The sequence below is a fragment of the Exophiala spinifera genome, assembly GCF_000836115.1.
Source record: "Exophiala spinifera strain CBS 89968 unplaced genomic scaffold supercont1.6, whole genome shotgun sequence".
Lineage (NCBI taxonomy): Eukaryota > Fungi > Ascomycota > Eurotiomycetes > Chaetothyriales > Herpotrichiellaceae > Exophiala > Exophiala spinifera.
Window position 1 is genome coordinate 1,633,259 of NW_015622518.1, and position 19,448 is coordinate 1,652,706.

General features: G+C 52.1%; 8 protein-coding genes across 8 annotated transcripts; 6 read left to right on the forward strand and 2 right to left on the reverse strand.

Moving 5' to 3' along the window:
• Window positions 1–565: 565 nt before the first annotated feature.
• PV08_08519 (uncharacterized protein) lies at window positions 566–1,186 on the forward strand (the record flags this gene model as incomplete). Its single annotated transcript, XM_016382844.1, has 1 exon — window positions 566–1,186. One exon carries the CDS (start codon window positions 566–568, stop codon window positions 1,184–1,186), a length of 621 nt encoding a protein of 206 aa, XP_016233547.1.
• Window positions 1,187–2,070: 884 nt separating this feature from the next.
• Window positions 2,071–3,033, forward strand: PV08_08520 (uncharacterized protein; the record flags this gene model as incomplete). The annotated part of the gene is made up of 1 exon (XM_016382845.1): window positions 2,071–3,033. One exon carries the CDS (start codon window positions 2,071–2,073, stop codon window positions 3,031–3,033), a length of 963 nt encoding a protein of 320 aa, XP_016233548.1.
• A 1,927-nt stretch (window positions 3,034–4,960) lies between these two features.
• On the forward strand, window positions 4,961–5,785 carry PV08_08521 (uncharacterized protein; the record flags this gene model as incomplete). The annotated part of the gene is made up of 1 exon (XM_016382846.1): window positions 4,961–5,785. One exon carries the CDS (start codon window positions 4,961–4,963, stop codon window positions 5,783–5,785), a length of 825 nt encoding a protein of 274 aa, XP_016233549.1.
• A 793-nt stretch (window positions 5,786–6,578) lies between these two features.
• PV08_08522 (uncharacterized protein) lies at window positions 6,579–7,802 on the forward strand (the record flags this gene model as incomplete). The annotated part of the gene is made up of 1 exon (XM_016382847.1): window positions 6,579–7,802. One exon carries the CDS (start codon window positions 6,579–6,581, stop codon window positions 7,800–7,802), a length of 1,224 nt encoding a protein of 407 aa, XP_016233550.1.
• Window positions 7,803–9,071: 1,269 nt separating this feature from the next.
• Window positions 9,072–10,110, forward strand: PV08_08523 (dTDP-4-dehydrorhamnose reductase; the record flags this gene model as incomplete). Its single annotated transcript, XM_016382848.1, has 3 exons — window positions 9,072–9,247; window positions 9,304–9,323; window positions 9,392–10,110. 3 exons carry the CDS (start codon window positions 9,072–9,074, stop codon window positions 10,108–10,110), a joined length of 915 nt encoding a protein of 304 aa, XP_016233551.1.
• A 223-nt stretch (window positions 10,111–10,333) lies between these two features.
• On the reverse strand, window positions 10,334–12,190 carry PV08_08524 (uncharacterized protein; the record flags this gene model as incomplete). The annotated part of the gene is made up of 1 exon (XM_016382849.1): window positions 10,334–12,190. The coding sequence occupies one exon, from the start codon at window positions 12,188–12,190 to the stop codon at window positions 10,334–10,336; it is 1,857 nt and encodes a 618-aa protein (XP_016233552.1).
• A 1,116-nt stretch (window positions 12,191–13,306) lies between these two features.
• Window positions 13,307–15,622, forward strand: PV08_08525 (uncharacterized protein; the record flags this gene model as incomplete). The annotated part of the gene is made up of 1 exon (XM_016382850.1): window positions 13,307–15,622. One exon carries the CDS (start codon window positions 13,307–13,309, stop codon window positions 15,620–15,622), a length of 2,316 nt encoding a protein of 771 aa, XP_016233553.1.
• A 1,025-nt stretch (window positions 15,623–16,647) lies between these two features.
• Window positions 16,648–19,370, reverse strand: PV08_08526 (uncharacterized protein; the record flags this gene model as incomplete). The annotated part of the gene is made up of 7 exons (XM_016382851.1): window positions 16,648–17,809; window positions 17,870–17,991; window positions 18,079–18,140; window positions 18,207–18,436; window positions 18,490–18,798; window positions 18,855–18,895; window positions 18,948–19,370. The coding sequence occupies 7 exons, from the start codon at window positions 19,368–19,370 to the stop codon at window positions 16,648–16,650; spliced, it is 2,349 nt and encodes a 782-aa protein (XP_016233554.1).
• Between the last annotated feature and the right edge of the window lie 78 nt (window positions 19,371–19,448).

The window sequence follows — 19,448 nt, forward strand, 5'->3', positions numbered from 1 at the left end:
GAGGTCGAGGGTCTTGTAGAATTGTGACGGGCTGAAGGCTGAGGAGAACCCATCTATCAGTACAAGCCCGAAGATACCGGTCAAAGCATCTCCAATATCTTTATCGGAGACTACTGATTCCATGTAAGCACTGGAAAGTCATTACAGTACATTCTGCACTCGCTTGCGTGAGGGGAAACATTTCTCGGTGAGGGTGTGGTTGGCTGAGAAATCAATCTGTCCGTCCGGATATCCTACTCGAGTTAGGTTTGTCGTGGAAAGTTATACAGTTCGGTGTTCCGGTCGGAAGGCCGAGAGGAAATGGCCCAGGAGGCCCGCATTCGCAGCGCAGTAAACGAACTGGCTTGAAAGGCAGACATGATGGCGCTGCAGGACGGCCAACGAATCATCTGCCCACGACACGTTCCAGTCCCAGACCAAATACCAACTTCTGATTATAAATATAAGCACCTAACATTTACCTAGATAAGGGCCTCTCATACCCTGAAGTACCAACGAGGACCAACCTTCAAGCGAGTCAACAGTCCCATCTCCAGACACAAACACATTGTCATCCACGACCATCATGTCTCAACGACAAGCACTCGTCCTGATTGATCCACTCAATGACTTCCTCCATCCTCAAGGAAAGCTGTATCCGGCTCTGGAGGAAAGTCTCGAAACGACTGGCACCGTGGACAACATACGCCAGCTGGTACAGGGTGCTCGATCAGGCGGGATTCCCATCTACTACGGCCTTCACCAATCGTACAAGGAAGGCCATTACGATGGATGGCTCCATATGCGAGCGTCCCACGTGCGCAACAAAGATAAACACGTCTTTGCCGGATGGGGGGGTGAGATCATGTCCGGCTTCGAGCCACGGCTCGACAACGGCGACGTTGTCGTGAGCAGGCACTGGAACTCCAGCTCGTTCGCCAACACGGACCTAGACTACCAACTTCGCCAGAGAGAGATTACGCATTTGGTCATGGCTGGAATGGTGGCCAATACGTGCCTCGAGGCCACGGCTCGTCATGCCACGGAGTTGGGCTATCGTGTTACACTTCTCAAGGATAGCACGGCTGGGTTCAGCAGCGAACTCAAAGCGGCGGGTGAGTTTGTATGGCCAATTCTCTTTGAACAGGTCATGACAGTCAAGGAATGGGTTGCAACGGTCCGCCAGGGTCAGCCGGCCCAGTTGTGACTTTCAGTAACGTCTCTGTCGAGGCTCGAGGTCCAGAGAAGGCCCTCGGCCAGCGGCGTCGGAAACCCCTCCGCACAAACTTCCGATAAGGCTGCTGATAAATCAAACCAAGCGCCGGGGTGAAAGTAAATGACATGAATATTAAACAAAGAGGAGTGGGGCACGATAACCAGTTACCCCTAGCTTCCGTGCATCGCTGCTTGGTCATGATCGACTATGTGTAAGCCAACAGCTCAGCCTTGCGACGCAAAGGTTGGCCCGGCTGACCTCCCGTTTCCGTGGTGCACCTTCGTGGGTTCCGGACTTGGCCTGCGGCTTGTAAGACACAACCATCTGTTCTATCTGCAAGAGGTTAAGAACGTCGAGTCCTAGAGAGCTACAAGCGTACACCGTCGCTTCTGTGGTCACATCCCTCCTCAACGATGGAGAAACTAGTGTACTCTGGGCACTGCAATTGCTCGGTCACTGACGACGGCGTTTCAGATTTCGACCGAATCGGAATTGCCAGTGGGCTTTTCTCGATGTGAGAAGGCCAAGTCTGTACAGATGGCTCGTCCTGACACGAGGTTTCCCACGCCATGAACACAATAGGGGCAGCAGCTGAGGGCCAAGTCTGTACGGACAGCTCACCTGACGTGACACTGCCCATGCCAAGGGCAAAATACGAGCAGGAGCTGAAGGTGGCTTGAAGGAGCTGGAAATAAGCTGAAAAAGAGCTGGACTCCAGCTACCACACTGACTTCTTCAGAATCTGGACTATATCTATCCCAAGTTTCAACCCATCGTGCAGACATAACTTGTCGTCCTAGAAAGTTTTACCAGTGAGCTCTCCTTGAATCCACAACTCTATACACCATAAGCAACATACCCCACTACCATCTGCCATGGCCAACCCACCTCAGACTGCGATCCAAGACATCCCGGCCGAGAATAACGGTCCCATTCCCAAGCAAGGCATTGATGTCCTGCACCCTTTCCCTCCAGTCAAAGCGGTCATTATCAACGCTGCGCAGCCATCGGCAGATGCCGTGACGCCAGCAGAGCGACTACCCAATTTCCCATTCAAAAGCACCCCTGCGCGTATTCCAGCCTCCAGCATAGAACAGACTGATGATGAACATCCCAATGACGTGGCTGGGGTCGTGTTTCCGCCAGATGAACGCCATATCTACCATGACACCAACTATCCCTTCTCCTGTATAGGCAAAGTCCGCACAGCGGTTAGTACCTCTTCCGGCACGCTCGTGGGGCCACGTCACGTCCTCACGGCATCGCATTGCGTCAACTGGACCCGCGATGCAAATGGCAACATTGGTTGGATGTCATTCACTCCATCTTACTACGATGGTCGTGGACCTTGGGGCGAATTCTACGTCACTCATACGCTCGCGTACAAGGAGAACGGCAGGAGAATGACGGACGAGCAATCCGCATGGGACTATGCGGTGTGCGTCCTGAGCGAACCCATTAACACCAAAGTAGGCGGGACGATTGGCACAAAGGAGTACAGCGCGAGCTGGAATGGGAAACCTTACTGGATATCATTCGGATATCCTGCGGATCTGTTCAATGCGGAGCGACCAGAGTATCAGAACGGATGCGTCATTAGCACGACCGAGACGTTCGGGAATGCTCAACTGCTGGGCCACTTCAATGATACTTTCAACGGACAGAGCGGGGGACCAGTATGGGCCAAGTGGGATGACCAGCCAGGTCCGCAAATCGTCGGTGTGGTGAGCACATCGCCGGATGTTCCTCAGACGGGCTCTACCGCCGGAGACAATCAGTATGCCGGCGGCAGAGCGATGGTTGATCTAGTGAAACAGGCGCTCAGAGACTATCCATGAGTTGCCGGAAAGACAGCCCGGCAGTTAGCCAGAATGTCTGCACGAATGATATCTAAGTGCTTCCCCCTTTTCGGACTTCATTTAGTCATGGTTCTCGAGCTCGGAGATCAATTATAGTCTGTGCGCTTGGAGGCAAAGAGAGACACCATTTCCTATCCAGGATCAACGAGGTCATGGGAGAGTGGACCTCAGATTTAAAACGTTGACACTCTTGGTTAAGACCCACAAATGAATTCCCTAATTCCTGCTAATCATAGAACTCATCTTGAGACGAGCCGTATCAGGAGGACTGCAGTAGAAATCAGACTGTCACTACGAGAGTATGCGACAGCGCGAGTAGGAGAGTGAGAAGACGGTGAGAAGAGAGTAAGTCGCGAACAGGCCTTGAAAAAGTGGACGCCGCCTCCGTCGCTCGGACCAGTTCGACCGGGTGATGCCGCCCTTGCTCGCCCCGGCGCGAGCCGTCTCAGCGATCACCCCTTAGCTCGCCGGTTGAAGGGGAGAAAGGCCTGGCGTGACCCTGATCTTCCGTGTTGTGACATTTGTTCACTACGCTCTGTACCAAAGGTTCCTCTATAGTTAAGCCTGCACTGCTTTAATCTCAGCCTGCGAAGCAATATTACAGCCTTGCAGACTCAACAGACTCAGGCTGGCAAAGCCACAGGGCAATGTGAATCGCGTCTTCAGAAACAATACCAGCCTCCGGAACTGGTACGGATCCAACCTCAGAGGGACCATCAGGTTTTAGCTTCCCTGTCAATACCACTATAGGTTGTGGATATCCCTGCGTTAGTGGTGAACCGTGTACTATAGAAGCCTGTCACAACCATCCTGCGACAACCCAAGCGGGACTACTGGACTCGAATACTGCACTCGCGAAGCCTTCTGTAATTAGTTCCTCCTACTTGACTTGATAATTTTCATCAATATGATCCTTATCGTTATGAGATCCTGATAGCTCAGAAGAGTACTCTTCTGAGTTTTGGTTACGTACTCCAGAACGGGTTTCGAGAATTGGAAGACTCCGTCAGTGAGAGTCAAACAGACGTGGGATGGAAATCCAATGTCCAGGTCCCTGAGGATCGACACCAAAAATGATCAAATAAAAAAGCTGCCCGCCGATCCCACAGATGATCACAGAGCAAACAGCCCAATGAGATGGGTATCGGAGGCAACATGGCAAGCTCAGAGACAGCAGCAATAGCGTCAACCCCTCCAAGATCTCCGCTTCTGCTCGAGCTTGACGCAAGAAAGGCAGCAAAACATATCACTCTTACCATGTGTGGCAGTGAAGTACGGCGTTACGCTGCGATCAACGCAGTATTGCATGTGACAGCCTCACGGTGACAGGACTGTGAGCAAAATTGGTATCGAGAAAAGGAGTTCATTGGTCATAAACAAAGACGATATCGCGATTTTCAAATCCTGTCCTCAATCAGTAGGACGACGAGGCAAAGGAGATCCATTTCGGCTCGTCAGGACGACGGTGACAGGATCCATCCGACCCAATTACCCGAATCAGGCAACGCTGAGGCCCGCGTTGCACATGCAAGGACGGCCTCAACAGTCAACAATGGCGCAGATCAAACCGCCGACTTGGTCTGCCTGTACAATTTAAAGAGTCGGCGCTGGTGTGGGCGAAGGGGTGAAATGTTGTCGACCCATGCTTCAGGACTCCCTCTGATCTGCAAGTATAACTGTGCCCTACTACTTCGAATTACCACAACACATCATGTCTTCTACGCGACAAGAAACTCTCATTATCCCGCAAAGGGACAAAACCGCCGTTAGCGACCTATATCAACGGCGGTGGTTGAAAAGCGGGTTTCTTGAGCGTCAGGAGATCGACTTTCAGCGGCTGCTTCAGCTGGCTGGGTACCATGCCTAGTCTATCTGGCTGTTCACACTCACCGACCTCAAAACCATCATGGGTCCCGGTCTTGTTTTCGCTCTAGTCGCCTCTCCAGCGTTGTCGGTATTTGGCATGCGAGATGCTGTTCTGGTCGACCTCCTTCGCCGGGCGCCTTTAGCCCTCTTCTGGCTGTGGATCAACCTGTTGCCCTTCACCATCGACAATCAGCGGCAGCCAGACTCTATCGCCGAAGATAAGATCAACAAGCCGTGGCGAACCATGCCTTCCAAGCGAATGGCGCCTCGACAAGCTCGGAACCTCGTGCTCGTTCTTTATGCTCTGGCCATCATCACCAGCCTTCGCATTGGCGGGCTTGAACAGTGCTTGTCCTTGGTCGTGGTGGGAGTCTGGTACAATGATTTCCAAGGAGCTGAAGGCGTCTTGCCTCGCCATCTGATCAATGGCTTTGGATATAGATGCTTCAACACTGGCGCTCTTGAAGTCGTCCTTGGTGGCCGCGGTATCCATTCACCAACTTCGTCGCTACTGGTCTGGGAGGCCATTATTTCCGCCACCGTCTTCACCACCATTCACACAATGGACATGTACGATCAAGGAGGTGATGCCTCACGTAACCGCAAGACGGTACCTCTCGTCGTGGGTGACAATCTAGCGCGTTGGTCGATTGTCTTCTTCATGACCATCTGGTCGGTTGTCTGCCCTGCCTACGTTGGCGCGCCACCTATTGGTTTTGCGTTGATGGTGGGCCTAGGTGGGCTCATTTCTGTGAGGTATCTGCTGTTCCGGACCGTTGCCGATGACAAAAAGACCTTCAAGCTGTGGAACTTGTTTATGGTCGGGGTCTACTCAATGCCACTCCTGCGGGTAACCATGGGGTGACCGATTTCCCTTTACTTCGGCGAAAGAGCATGTCAGGCGAATGATCTAAGATGAACCTTGTAACTCCATTTTTTGCAGCGACTTTTCAAGAAGATTTCGCCAAATCAGCGTCATGCGAACAAGAGGATCGTTGCAACGAATCTCCAACCGCCAACGAACTCCTCCTAACAAACTGTAGTGTCAAGCCTGGTGAGGTCAGCTAAAGTGGTCGTTGCAAACGCGAGCCCGAATAATTATGATGAGAACCGAGAGTTTCAGGCCTCAAGGCTCGCTCTATGCAAGCGTATCAAAGATTGTAGCTATGTGCAGCAACCAAACGAGTTTTTCTCGCTTGTCGAACAGATGTAACCCCCAGGGAAGGACGGGTCATGAGGTGCTACGCTTGTTGTCGCAAAGGTAGATTTGTGTGTCCCAGGGCGGCTATTTCGCCGTTGCATTGCGAACCCAGCTCTTTATTCAATCGTTGAGCTTTCTCACCACCATCATCGGCCATCAAACAAGCACCATCTGAAACCACGAAAAGTCCCTCTGCATCAATTTTTAATCGACCAAGGTTCTTGAGACGCATATTAATAATCAAAGAGGGTACAGGACAGTCGGTTCTGCCAACTGAAAACGTATAAATGGCAAGACAACGAACGGGCTTGATGTTCGTTGTGGACGGGGTAAAGTTCTAGTTGGGACTAGAGACGAATAAGGACTAGATTCTGGGAAACGAGGAGGACCCAAAATACCCGTAACGAAACGGGCATCAACTCACATCCAAGATCTTGTTATCATCGCAAAGAAAAGGATGATTCGACTGATCAAGACGTCCGATCTGTCCCAGCATGTATTCGAGGGGAGATCTGTCCCTGGGTATGTCATTCTTTCCCATCGGTGGGAAGAGGGGGAAATATCTCTGGGGGAACTGCAGGGTAATCTCAACCTCCACAAACAAGGCTGGTTGAAGCTTCAGCGTTTCTGCCAATTTGCCGAAACAAGAGGCCACCGCTTTGTCTGGATAGACACCTGCTGCATCGACAAGACTAGCAGCGCCGAGCTCCAAGAAGCCATCAATTCCATGTTCAGATGGTATCGACGGGCAGAGTGCTGCTACGTATACCTATGCGACGTGCCGGCTAGAGATGATCTCGATCTGCCCGAATGGACAAAGATCTTCAAAGCTAGCAAGTGGTTCACTCGTGGATGGACTCTCCAAGAGCTCCTCGCTCCCCACAGACTGACCTTCGTATGCTCGGATTGGAAAGAAGAGATTGGTTCAAGACAGTCGTTGAGCCACGAAGTGAGTGAAGTCACCAGAATTCCTGAGAAGCCTCTTGTCCAGGGCTGGTCTCTGAAGGATGATTTTGGAGGTGCAGAATTCACCGTCGCCCAGATTATGTCTTGGGCATCCAAACGCTCTACTACACGCGTCGAAGATACGGCGTATTCAATGATGGGTCTTTTCCACATCAACATGCCTTTGCTGTACGGAGAAGGGTCGAATGCTTTTATCCGGTTACAGCTGGAGATCATGAGCAAATACGACGATAACAGTTTGTTTGCGTGGGGCATTCCCCTCAGAGATCGGCATTTTGAGTCCAATAGTGCTCTGAACCGAGCTCTCGACATCCCAGAAGCATACTGGTGGGGTGGTCTCCTTGCCCCTGCAATCCATTGTTTTGAAGATTGCGCAGGCCACTTCCACCATCTTGAGAGGTACGAAGATGCACGATTGTTCTCAATGACCAGCAAGGGAATTCAAGTGGAAGGACTCCTAAGAAGGTATGAAAAAGCCCGCTACGGAGGTAGCCATTGGCTTCTACCTCTCAACTGTGGCCGGGAGGCTCATCTGAAGCATCGACTCGGGATTGTACTAGCGGGAGATGGTCAACTTGCCATGAGGGTGGTAAATGTGCAAAGCGTTGAGCCTGGCTTGGTGGAATGTCATTGGGACGCGGAAAGAGAATTGAAGGCCGAATATGAGTACCGCAGGGTTTTTGTCCCACAAGCCTGGCCAGGCGATTTCGACTAAATTGGTGAGGTGCCCATCCATGTCAAGGAGCTGGAGGTACTTCAGAACACCTCAAAGTGTGATTCTGCCTATCTGTGGTTGTAGGTGGGCTGGCAAGGTCGATACAGGCTGTATGACTCATACACAGTGAGCTCAGAGCGTATGCAGTTGGACATTACTTCTCACGGCAGCGCTGATTCTCATAATGTGAAAGCGACACGAACGTTCAAAGGCGAAGCATGTGTTCAGATTCAAGGTTGGTACCTGGTTAGACATTGTTGTTCAGTAAGAATTGCACTGTCGAATCCAATTCATTGTCTAATGCCGACAGCTTGGGGCCTTTCCATTCAATGGTCATTACCGCGTGCAGCGTGATGATCAGAACGTTGGTCGAGGATCAGACTGGGCGGCACAAAGTGGCAGCTCAAAGTCAGAGGATGTAAAAGCGGCGGCGCCTGGAAACAAGTTTTTCCGAGTTGGAGCCTGAGTGCCAAGCCTCAGCGCTTCGGGGAGACTACTTAAACTCGTCTGCCCTCGCGCTCCATCGTCGAACTTTTTTCTTTTCTTCATCTCAGTGCACGGGCTTTACGCGTTACAGTGAGGATTCGTCCGAGTACGTGTTATTGCTAGTTGAAAACTATACAACTGACCGCTCCTTGAGGTCCTCACGGATCTCACGGGAATTTTTGAATAACCTGCTTTGACCTTTTCATTATCATCAGCGCCTTGAGCGAGGAGATAGAGAAGAGTGACAGCACTCGAGGTCGAGAGGGGGGGACAAGACATGAGAAGGACTGCAGAACAAAACAAGAGAAGCGCCGGTGATATTGCTAGTGTCGTGGCTGCAAAGAAGACGGCTGTGGGCTATCGACATGCAGGGTGCAGTCCCTGGAGAACGACCGGACCAGGATAGTCTAGCATGATGAAGCTTTAGTTTCAAGTCAAGATATGACACAGTGGTCACTAGCTCTAGTTGCAGATTAATGATGAATGAGTTTAATGCAAGGCCTGTAGATTCTGGGATTCGGGGTCTCACAGACGCTGAGAGACAGTGAGAGTTCAGCTGAGATAGCGACAGACACATCTCAAAGTGTCCACCGTCGCATGAGCCTCAAGACGATATTACCAAGACGCCGCAAGTCCAACAGGGTGTCATGCCCCGGTTCATCGTGATGATGCGTGCTGTAAATCTCAGACGCGAGTTGGAGAAAGCGGACAACATCTTCGCAGTTTCAAATGTGATTCTCCAATCTTCCCTTTCGAAGATTCACCTCTCTGGTCCCTTTCATCATGCCCACTGCGCTCACCACGGGCGCCACAGGCCTGCTAGGCAGACAGGTCTTGAAGGCCTTTGAAGATGCCGACTGGCATGCGGTCGGGACAGGCTTCAGTCGAGCCTCAGGCGCGATCCGCAAAGTCGACATCACCGACTCTGGAAGCGTGGCTGCGCTCTTCAACCAAGTCAAGTACGGACAGCTGACATATCTCTACTGAAGAGTACAAGCTCGACTAACCGCCTCAGACCGGACGTTGTCGTACATTGTACGAACCACTGCTGCCACTACTGCAGCTCCTCCTGCTCCTACACATTTGAAAGACTAACTCTTTAGGCGCCGCCGACCGTCAACCAGATTCCTGCACGAAGAACCCTGCCGCAGCCCGGGCGCTGAATGTGACCGCGACACAGACGCTTGTCGAAGCCTTCCATGGCTCGCTGTTCATCTACATCTCTACAGACTACGTCTTTCCCGGCGCCGCAGGCGACGCACCCTATAAACCTACCGACGCGCCCAACCCGACAAACATCTACGGGCAGACCAAGGCCGACGGAGAGAATGTGGTACTCGCACACGGCCCCAACGCAGTCGTACTCCGCGTTCCCCTCCTCTACGGACCAGGCGAGAACAGCGAATCCGCCGTTAACACACTGATGGACGCACTGTACAAGACCGGCGGCACCGTGAAAATGGACGACTGGGCCCTCCGGTACCCGACGAACACCGAGGACGTTGCAAGAGTGTGCGTTGACCTTGCGAGGAAGAGGATAGATCAAAAGGAACAATCAGCAATTGCAATACCGCACATACTGCAGTTCAGCAGCGAAGACAAGATGACAAAGTACGAGATATGTCAAAAGTTCAGCGAGATCATGGGTCTGCCCATGGATCATATCGTGCCGGACAAAGATGGCGGGAAACCCAAAGATGGCACAATGAGGCCGTACGACACTCACATGGACACGAGCGGGCTCAAAGATCTGGGGGTTGATGTCTCTACGGTTGATTTTGTGGCGTGGTGGAGAAGATATGTTGGTGCTTTTAGGCATTGAGATGGATGACTCTCTATTGAATCGGCACAGGATGTGCCATTACGGGATCTTGGACGAATCACACTTAGCGATAAGAAGAATGGGCATGGGTTATCCGGATGAACACGATTCACGTCTTGATGAACCCTCAGAATACAGCGAAACGAGTAGGACTGCAAGGAGTAATCATCATGAAAGTGTTACTGAGAAAATTACCCAGTTGTTCCAGACCATCACGTCGAAATCAATGAAAAGCTCGCTTTATCGCTCTATCAAGGTTCCCTCGATGACTGTGTTGTCGTTCCATGTGCAGAGACTGCCATTTCTGTCCACTCCAAGCGAGAATCAAATTGAAGACTCGGTCTCGATCTGAAGGATGGAGGAGAAGTGTGATTTCGTCCTGCAGAAATACAATCTCTAAACCCGCCGACGAGCGAGAATGGACATTTTTCAGATTCTTCCACATCGAGTCGTTCTCGTCAGGGTCGATCTTCCGCAGCTCGTGAAGTTCAGAAAACGGCCAGTGACGTTCGTCAGCAGTCTTTCTGATCCAAGACAAGGCTGTTCTTCCCACAACAAGCTGACCCCGACCTGAGTCTCTTTCCACGGCAGCAATGGCGTGCGACTCTCCCATCGGCCACCGGGTTCTCTCTCCATCATCACCCTCATCGTCATCGTCATCGTCATCATCTCTGTGTAAATCGAACTCGGCTAGATTTGCATCTCTGACGACCGCCTTCTCCTGCAACCTGAGAATAGCGAGCTCGGCATGGCTAGGTATACCCCAGAACACCCACCGAAACTGAGACACCAAGAGCCGGTACTTGGGAAAACTGGTCGCGATGGGATAGGAGAAGAAGAAGCCACCGCCCACGACGAACCACACGACCTTCATACAGAATTCCATATCGGCACAAAGGCATACGGCGAGGCAGCAGGAGAAGAAAAACACCGATGCAAAGGTCAACCGTGGCTTTTCATGCCTGTGAAAGTTGACCATGACTTCGAGGAGGTCGGCAAAATCGCCCAGCTGTCTCTGGATCAGGGGTCCGATCTGGTCGAGAAACGGTTCAAGCCAATCGCGCTTTCCGTGGCGTTGGATCAGCTCTCCCCAGGCTTGAACCCGTGCTTCTCGATCGATGGCTCTGCCCACGTTGGCACGGACGGTTTGCACCGAGCTCGGCTGGAACTTGTTCCGGATGGTCGAGTAGACGATGTAGAAGTAGAAATAGGCCATGATGTACTGGAAATACCACAGCACCAGGAAGAGCGCCAGCCATCGCCCTGTTCGCCGAGGGTCTTGCCACATGTAGACTTCCCGTACGCTCATCAGAAATGCCTGCCATGGCGCACTGGTGATGGCGATCCTCTCGATGATGCGAGCGACATCTTCGAGATCAAAAGGCGCGGAGTCGAAGTCGTCGATATAAGGGGACGTGAATCCGCGCGTGTAGTAGAGTACCAGGTGACCTAGATATCGCTCCCACTGGAATCGCGATGGAGAGGTGAATTGTGGTCGTGAGGGTCGGGGAATGGGTCGAACCACCCTGACCCGAGTGACGTGGCGACCCAGAATCCAAGCAGTCTGCAGGCTTTCGCGTTGCTCCTCGACCCTGCGAATCCGGTCGCTCGCTTCGTCGATCTCCCCTTGAAGCTCTCGGGGATCTGACGTTGAAGCGTTGGTGGACACGGCATGATCCAGAGCCTCATGAGCGTCGAGTAGTTCTCGGTCTCGATCGACGGTCAACGTCGGATGTCGCGCATTTCCAATCCTGGCGGCCGCTTTCTTCGTGACCTTGCTGCGGATGAGGCGCCGTGGATGCGCCGCTATGTAGGTGGCATCTTTGACCCCGTCGGCGATGGTATCGCGAGCCGACTTTTTGCTTTGAGATTTTGGCGACGTCTGGTTCAGGACCCGACTCGGGTCGAACGCGGCGTCATAAAAGATGTCGTTCTCGTCGATAGAGTCGTCATGGTCGGGCTCATTCAGGATCTTCTTGACCTTGGCCTTCGCCTTGGATTTCAGGTGCAATGCCCCATCAACGAGATCATTCGCATGTCGTTCGGTTTCTCCTGTGCTATCTAGAGGGGCTGATGACATGCTTCACGAGAAGTCCGTGATACGCGATACATTTTGGTATGTTTTTTTCAAAGCGGTCTTCCCAAGGGGTAACTGGAACACGGTGGCATCATGAGCATCATTGCATTATGACGGCCCAAGCCCAAAAATGGGCAATTTTAGACTGCCTCGACCCGTCAATGATGCAGGCCTTGTGTCTGCCAGGCCTTTCGCCTAGATGTCATTCGACCGTTGGCAGGGGGCTGTCGCCACAAATGGACTCGAAGCGAACGTCTGTGGGGTGGAACGGGACGAGCTTCCAAAGATTTGAGGCGAGAAGATCCGATCTCATCGTCCGGTGCCACTTTGTGATGACGACGGACCCAGACTCCCAGCAAGAAACGAAATCCTGGAATTCCAAGCGAGTGGCTCAAAGGATCAACCACTAAGTCGGAGCTTTGACAGATGACAGGCTAATGCTGACCTGATATGCACCGCGGTCACCGCCAAAAGAACCGCCCAATATCGTATATCGTATTGTAAGATCAGCAGCTAATCAATTATATCCAGTCCTCCCACCTTTCAGGTGTGGTGAGACACGAACTCCGTATCCTCCATATTCCAGCCATTCAAAAGCAGGTTGCCTTCCGGAGTCTACTGATTAATCTATGTCTACTCCTCGACATACTGTAGGCAGTAGGCTGTAGACAGGGGGAGCGGTTCCGCCCGATGTTCATCCTGAGCGTAACCAAGGCTCAATTGAAACGACCCAGCTTCACAAAGAAATGCGCTGCACTGTAAGTAAGTCAGGGTCGGTAGGATACTGGCATTCTCTTGGACAATAACGATAATGTGGTTGGTATATCATGGTGTATCTTCACAAGCAGCGCGCAAGGGGTGAGCTGAAAATCTCTGATGCTGCCTCACCGAGGCAATGCCATTCATTCATGCTATTGATTTTTTTTTTGGCTTCACTGCTGATGTTGTTGTTTTTGATTTCTCAACCATTATTCAATGACTAAAGAATTTTTCTTGGTTTCACCTCTTTTCCATCACTGGACTTGGTCTCACATCATCCCAACGCTGCAGCTTGATGTTGATTTCGTCCTTCTCATTGTGCTCCTTTTGTTCAACCCTTCCGTCAGAACCTCATTCAACATGGACGACGACAATCCGCCTCCGAGAAAGCGATCTCGCTTCTTCGAAAATGGTAGAAGCAAGATTGGCAGCATCCTGAATCCGTCGAGAAGATCATCCAATCGCCAACCTGCTCCCTCCAACCAGAATGCCTCATCTTCTCATTCAGCTACGGGGAACAACAGTCCACTTGTCGACAATCCGGCCTTCACAGAGCCACGGCCCCCTCTTTCATTTCGAGCAGACTTTAATTCCGATCGGGTAACAGCTGGGCCGTCGCGGCCGCTACAGGAGAATCCTCGTGGCAGCCAAGAACCTGGTTCCAGACCCAGCAATCAAGAACGCTCCTTTGGAGATGCTCCCTCGTCATCAGCGATCTCCATGGCGGAGGAACATGAACTTGACGAGAAGGCCAAGAAACAACAACGTCGGAAGGGCATTTATGGCCTGGATTCACTTCGAGCGCAAAGCAGAGAACATGACAGTGGCGAGGAAGATGACGAGGGAGATGACCATCAAGACAACGATCAAGACGATATTGTGGGACAGTTTCCTATCCCTGGTGTAGGACCCCATGCATTTGGGGGTATTCCACGCCAATTTACCTTTACGGGAACTGCGTCTTCTACACCATTGCCTCGATTGACGCGCCCGACCACTGATCAGGTTATGGCTGAGCAGCATCCAAACACACCACAGCGTATGATTCCAATGATAGCTCCGGGGACTCCCAACGTGATCCACGGCAAGACAGGCGAAACTCACGCGACGCCTCCTCCTCCAGATCTCCCTCCCCCGCCTCCTCCAAAACCCTACGTCGACATGGATCGCGACTCTCGTGGCAATCGAATTCAGTATCCGATCTACCATCCCGGTATAGCACCCCACCCCTCTCAACCCGTCTATGCCAACTCGTCAGGTCGCCCAGCCTACCGGCTTGCTCAGTTTCCAGATTCCTCGCCTCCGTACGACGGCCCCACCTCAGACACTCTTCTCACCTCGCCGAGGCGTCTACAGCGTGCTCAACAGCAAGCAAGGATCAGCCTCAAACGTAAGCGGGTCGACCCTATACTCCCACCGCCTGCGTACATCTACACCCACACGGACAACCCCAGTTTCAACGTCTTCAACGGCATCCTGCTGTACCCTGAGCTTGTCTTTGCATTGGCCTCCCACCTTCCGGTTAAGGATCTCGTGAGTCTCTACGCCATCTCCAAGGACTTCCACACCATCATCGACACCAGGTTCACAACAGTGGTCCTGAATCAGGCACTCACCAAGGCACCCGAGTCGGCACGCATCTTTGGCTTCCGCACTTACGGATCTCTGTGCCGGACCGATCCTGCTGCCCGTATTCCACACCCCGATGCTGGAAAGGCGGCACAGAACATCCCGCGACGAATTCCATCGTTCCGATGGCTCAAGATGGTCCTCCATCGCGAGAAAGTCGTCCATGAACTCGTGACTGTCTTCGCTGAGGATGGCATTCCGCTACCGTTTCGCTGCCGTTTGGCGCTCAAGAGACTGTGGTTCCTGCTTGACATCCCCGACAACGCTAGACGTATTGGCTATGTGCACAATGCCCGCCTGCTGTCGAACCTGGATATTTATTTCGCCGCGTGCTTCTTCGTGAAGCTGGACCTGCGCCTGAACGACCCCCGAGCCAATGACAAGAGAGACGGCCTGCGCAAGATGCTCTTGCAACAAAGATCCTTCACCACGATCCTCAGAGTTATCAAGCGCGAAATCTGGCAGACAAAGTACGACGTGCTGCAAGAGTGGGTACGCCAGAGATACATTCCTCGTGGCCACGAACTTGGAGTTCCGATATTCGGCGTTCCTCCAGAGAAGGTTGGGAAGGGCAAGCTGGAGTATTGGGGCGAACGGAGCGCTACAGTACTCGGGCGTCCGCCGAAAGATCTCCTTCGTCCAGATCAACTGATCGTGCGCGAAGCGTTGAGAAGAGGCATACCGCTCGGGAAGGAATACATGCGGCTCATGCTGGCTGGATACGTCAGGCCCGACACCTTGGACAACTATGCGCCCAGAAAGTATGGACGACGGATTGAATACCTCGAGGACGAAGAGTACGAGGTCGACGATATCGTGGGAGGAGTGGCAGCGCTTGGTGTCGATGACGAAGGGTTCGATTCTCTTCTCGACCTTGGACCCCCGAGACGAGGAAGTAGGTGGATCATCGAAAAGGAGAAGATTCATCGCAACGAGATGGAATTGAGAAAGGAAGAAGAAGAACTCGCAAAGATGTGTGTCGAATGGTGGAAGAACGAGACCACAGGAGCCACCAGCGACAGGATGGACATTGAAGATGACTTTTAAGGCGACCAGTGGTCTGTGGAAAGCAGTTCAACATCCCAGGAATAACGGAGAAATGGGAATTGTGAAACTCTGAGGTGGTATTGTGTTTTCGATCCCCAAACGAGGACTCACACGGCTGGGTGATACTTGGATTCAGAGGACCAGAGTTGTGGTCACTCGAGCGGAAGCACACGACATCCAAGCCATGCAACATCTCTTTCGAAGAAGCCTCAACTTGATGTTCAGCGCCATCAATCTTCTTGAAGCTGAATCCAGTTTCTGTTGGAAGTACGAATAATGACTTCGCTAGGAGCTCTCATTAATTTCAATCTCTGTCTCAATCTGACAATGCACAAGCAAATCAGCTTACCATTACTCCATTACGGACCAGGATCTCGCGCCCGTGATATTCGAAGCGGTATCGCCGAGAAGGAAGAAGACGCCGTCAGCAATCTCATGCGGCCCTCCCATCCTCCCCAGCGGTACAGTATCCATCATGGCCTCTGCCACATCTTGACGATTGTCAATTAGTCCCCTTGTGATAGCTGACGTTGTGAGGCCTCAAAGACCGACAGTCCAGTCAGGAGTCGTATCAGCATGTGCATGTCTATCAATTCATTGACGTCACAGGTGTATACCTATACCTTGGTATCGTAATGGGTATCGTAATGGGTATGCGCAGTCTTGGGTTTTTGGGAGTCTTGGTGCTCCAGAGTCTGTAGTCTGGGAGACTGAGAATCTTGCTTGAGAAAAGGTCTATTTCACTCACCTGGAGCAAGAGCGTTCACTCTCACACCTTCCTTTGCCCAATCCAAAGCTCAATCACTCGCGAAGAGCAACTAAGAATTTGGCAAATAACGGGTCGTCCTGGGCGTCAATTTAGACAATAAAACTACGAAGAGAAGCAAGAAAGGTCGCCTGCCCAACATAATCTAATCACTCGATCAATTGCGCCCCCCAAATGTCACTCTACAGCTTCGCCAGTGTATCTGCATACGGCTATTGACCTGCCTCCTTGCTATAGAGTACCGTCACTGTCCTGCTGCTCACCAGTTGAAATGCTCTGGGTAAAAGTCGATCTGCGCGTTTTCATCTCCCAAGGCCAAGACGACCGCAGCCCGGGTGTCATCGGTCAAGCTGGCCGGTCCGCAGCAGACGACTGCGAGTTTTCCTCCCGTCGACTGACATTCCTGCGCGCTGGCGAGGACGAGGTCCTGGACCCAAGGCCGATTCTCAAACAGGTTGACACCTGTGGCGAGCTCAACTGTCTTGATGCGCCGCTCGTCGTCGCTATGACCAGCCCCTAAAGAGCCCCCCGGCGACAACGGTGTGACAGTGGCCGCCTTCATGGCGTTGTCGACAGGCTCGATTGAGGACACGTTGGTTTCCTTCTCCATGGTCTTTGTCTGTTTCGTTGGTGCATTTTCGATCTCTTCCTCGTCGGTATTGCTCATAAGATCGCTGACAGACATCTTGACCGATTGTTTTGTAACATGTATCTCGACCTTGAAGTCGACAGAGCCGTGGGAGCGAAGAGCGGCGATTCGAGACGACAGTTCCCGTTCGTACACGTCCTGAAAAAGCGCAATGTCACGCATCGCCCACACCAGTCGCACGGCGCGTAACTTCGAAGGTAGCTTCTCCGTGAGTGTCTCGTGTAGAGCCTGAATGTGGGCAAGCGCCACAGTGATACCCATGCCGCCAATTACGAACAAGGCAGAGTCATAAAGCTCGACGCTGTGTCCAGTGCCGTAGGGCCCCTCAATGATGACCCGAAGACTCTTTTCAGGCGACAGAGTACCGTCTTCCTTTTCCTGTCTCGTGACCAATTGGTTTCGCAGTCGGGCCGTGAAGCCCTTTTGAGGCCGTAACATGAAGGATATTGTCTTGTCTCGCCGAGGAGCATCGCTCTCGGCCGTGTTGTCGTTCAAGTCCCACGCAGCGAGGGTAAATGGGTGACTCTCCCAGAACTTGGCCCCGTGGAGGGTGTACAAGTAGTAGTACGTCCCTGGGGATGGTCGCACTCCAGTCCTAACGAATACCTGGATACGGATGGTGTCGGACTTCGGATTGAACTTGGCCGTGGCCTTGAAAGGTGCGAAGTTTAGAAGGGCGATTCGACCAAGTCGCAGGGCACGGTCGAATGACCACAGCGCCACGCACGTCCATATGTAAGGCTTGTACTCTGCATCATAAGCCTCGACATGACTGCAGCGAGAGTTAAATTTGCCTCCCAAGTTGCAAGAGATTTGTGACTGTCCAACTCACTAGTACATGCCCACGAGAGTCAGAACGCCAAGGACAATATGGATCATCAAGAAAGCGTCGTAGAAGTACCTTCGCATGGGAAGGATAGACAACCCGATGGCGAAGCTCATGGTGAAGGTAGCCTAAAGCGTCAGCGAGGTAGAGTGTGTTTTCGACGCGCCTCAGCCCAAGGACTAATCCAAATCTTGTGAGGGATACTTATAACTTACAATAACACCCATCCAGAAGAATCGTAACGTCCACTCCCTATCATACTCTTCCTTGCCCCCGACTTAAAGATCGTCAGGGATTGCAGCTTTGACCACCAGCCTGTTATTCGGGGAGTTCGGCCACTTACTCATGAATGCACAAACACTGTAGGCGATGCTGTGCACGATGGCCTGAATGGTCGAAACGCGAGCCACCCAACGGTGGAAGTGGTTGAAGGTTGCAAAGTCCCAGCCGGTTAACCACAGCAAAACGTTGTTTCTCGTACCGAATGCCCATATGAGCACCATATTGGCCAAGGATATCACACCAGTACGGTCTGCGACATATCGCCATAACTGTTGATGGGTACTGGTCCAACTACAAATAGTAGTGAGCAGTCTGTGGCCCAAGAGGGCTCGTGGATAATATACTTAAGATTGTTTTCGAAGGCACTGTAGTCCGAGCAACAGAGGACCACATTGATGATGACAAAAGCCGCAATAGTAAGAGACTGTACGCGAGGAGGGACAGTGCACCAAGCCAACGGTTCTGCCGCCCGGTGAGAAAACAGCGCAGGCGTAGAGATGTACCGCTTAGTTATCCGCTGTATGCCGGAAAACAGGGGAGGCGTCGTGGACTCTTTGAAATACTTGTCATGAAGATGGACGTGGGCGTAGCTGATGACACGGGACAGAGTCCCGACGAAGATGACGATGCCAAAGAAGCCAAACATGGCGTATCTTTATCGCCTGTAAGTTATGATGCTGTGCGTGGATGGCGTGGACGAGTAACTCACCCATAGTTTGCACGATTTACCACCGACTTATCCCAATCCATCTGATCCGAGTGTAAGTTTTGCGCACGGGATTTCACCAGGTGCGATACTTACCTGGGTACGAAATGAGAGCTGAAACAGAGTCTTTACGATGAATGCAGGAGTATCGTAGTACTGGACTTCGTTCATAGTTTCAAGGTCGATCCGTGGCCATTTTTGCACCATAGCATCGGTAATGTTGTCAATGAAGCTGAAGGGTAACAGGTCCACGAAGGCCTCCTTGCAAACACCGGTGAAGTACTCCATTCCAGCTTCGATATGTTTCTCTGTACAATAGCTTCGCATGCATACGAAAATGGTCTCGACTCGTGGAACCACGGCACACTGCTGAGCGTAGTAATTGTCCAACGGTACTGTACTGTTAAACTGGAGGATTGAACCGACAGTTTGACAGGCCAAGGCACATTCCAACTTGTCACACAGAGCCGTACCAAGCAGGAGAAGGAGAGCTGAAAAGCCCCATAGAAAGAGCCTCATAGTGGAATCACCAGGTCACCAATGGAGCATACACACATGCCATGGGCATGGGAGGGACGAAGTTTCGACGCGCGTGGC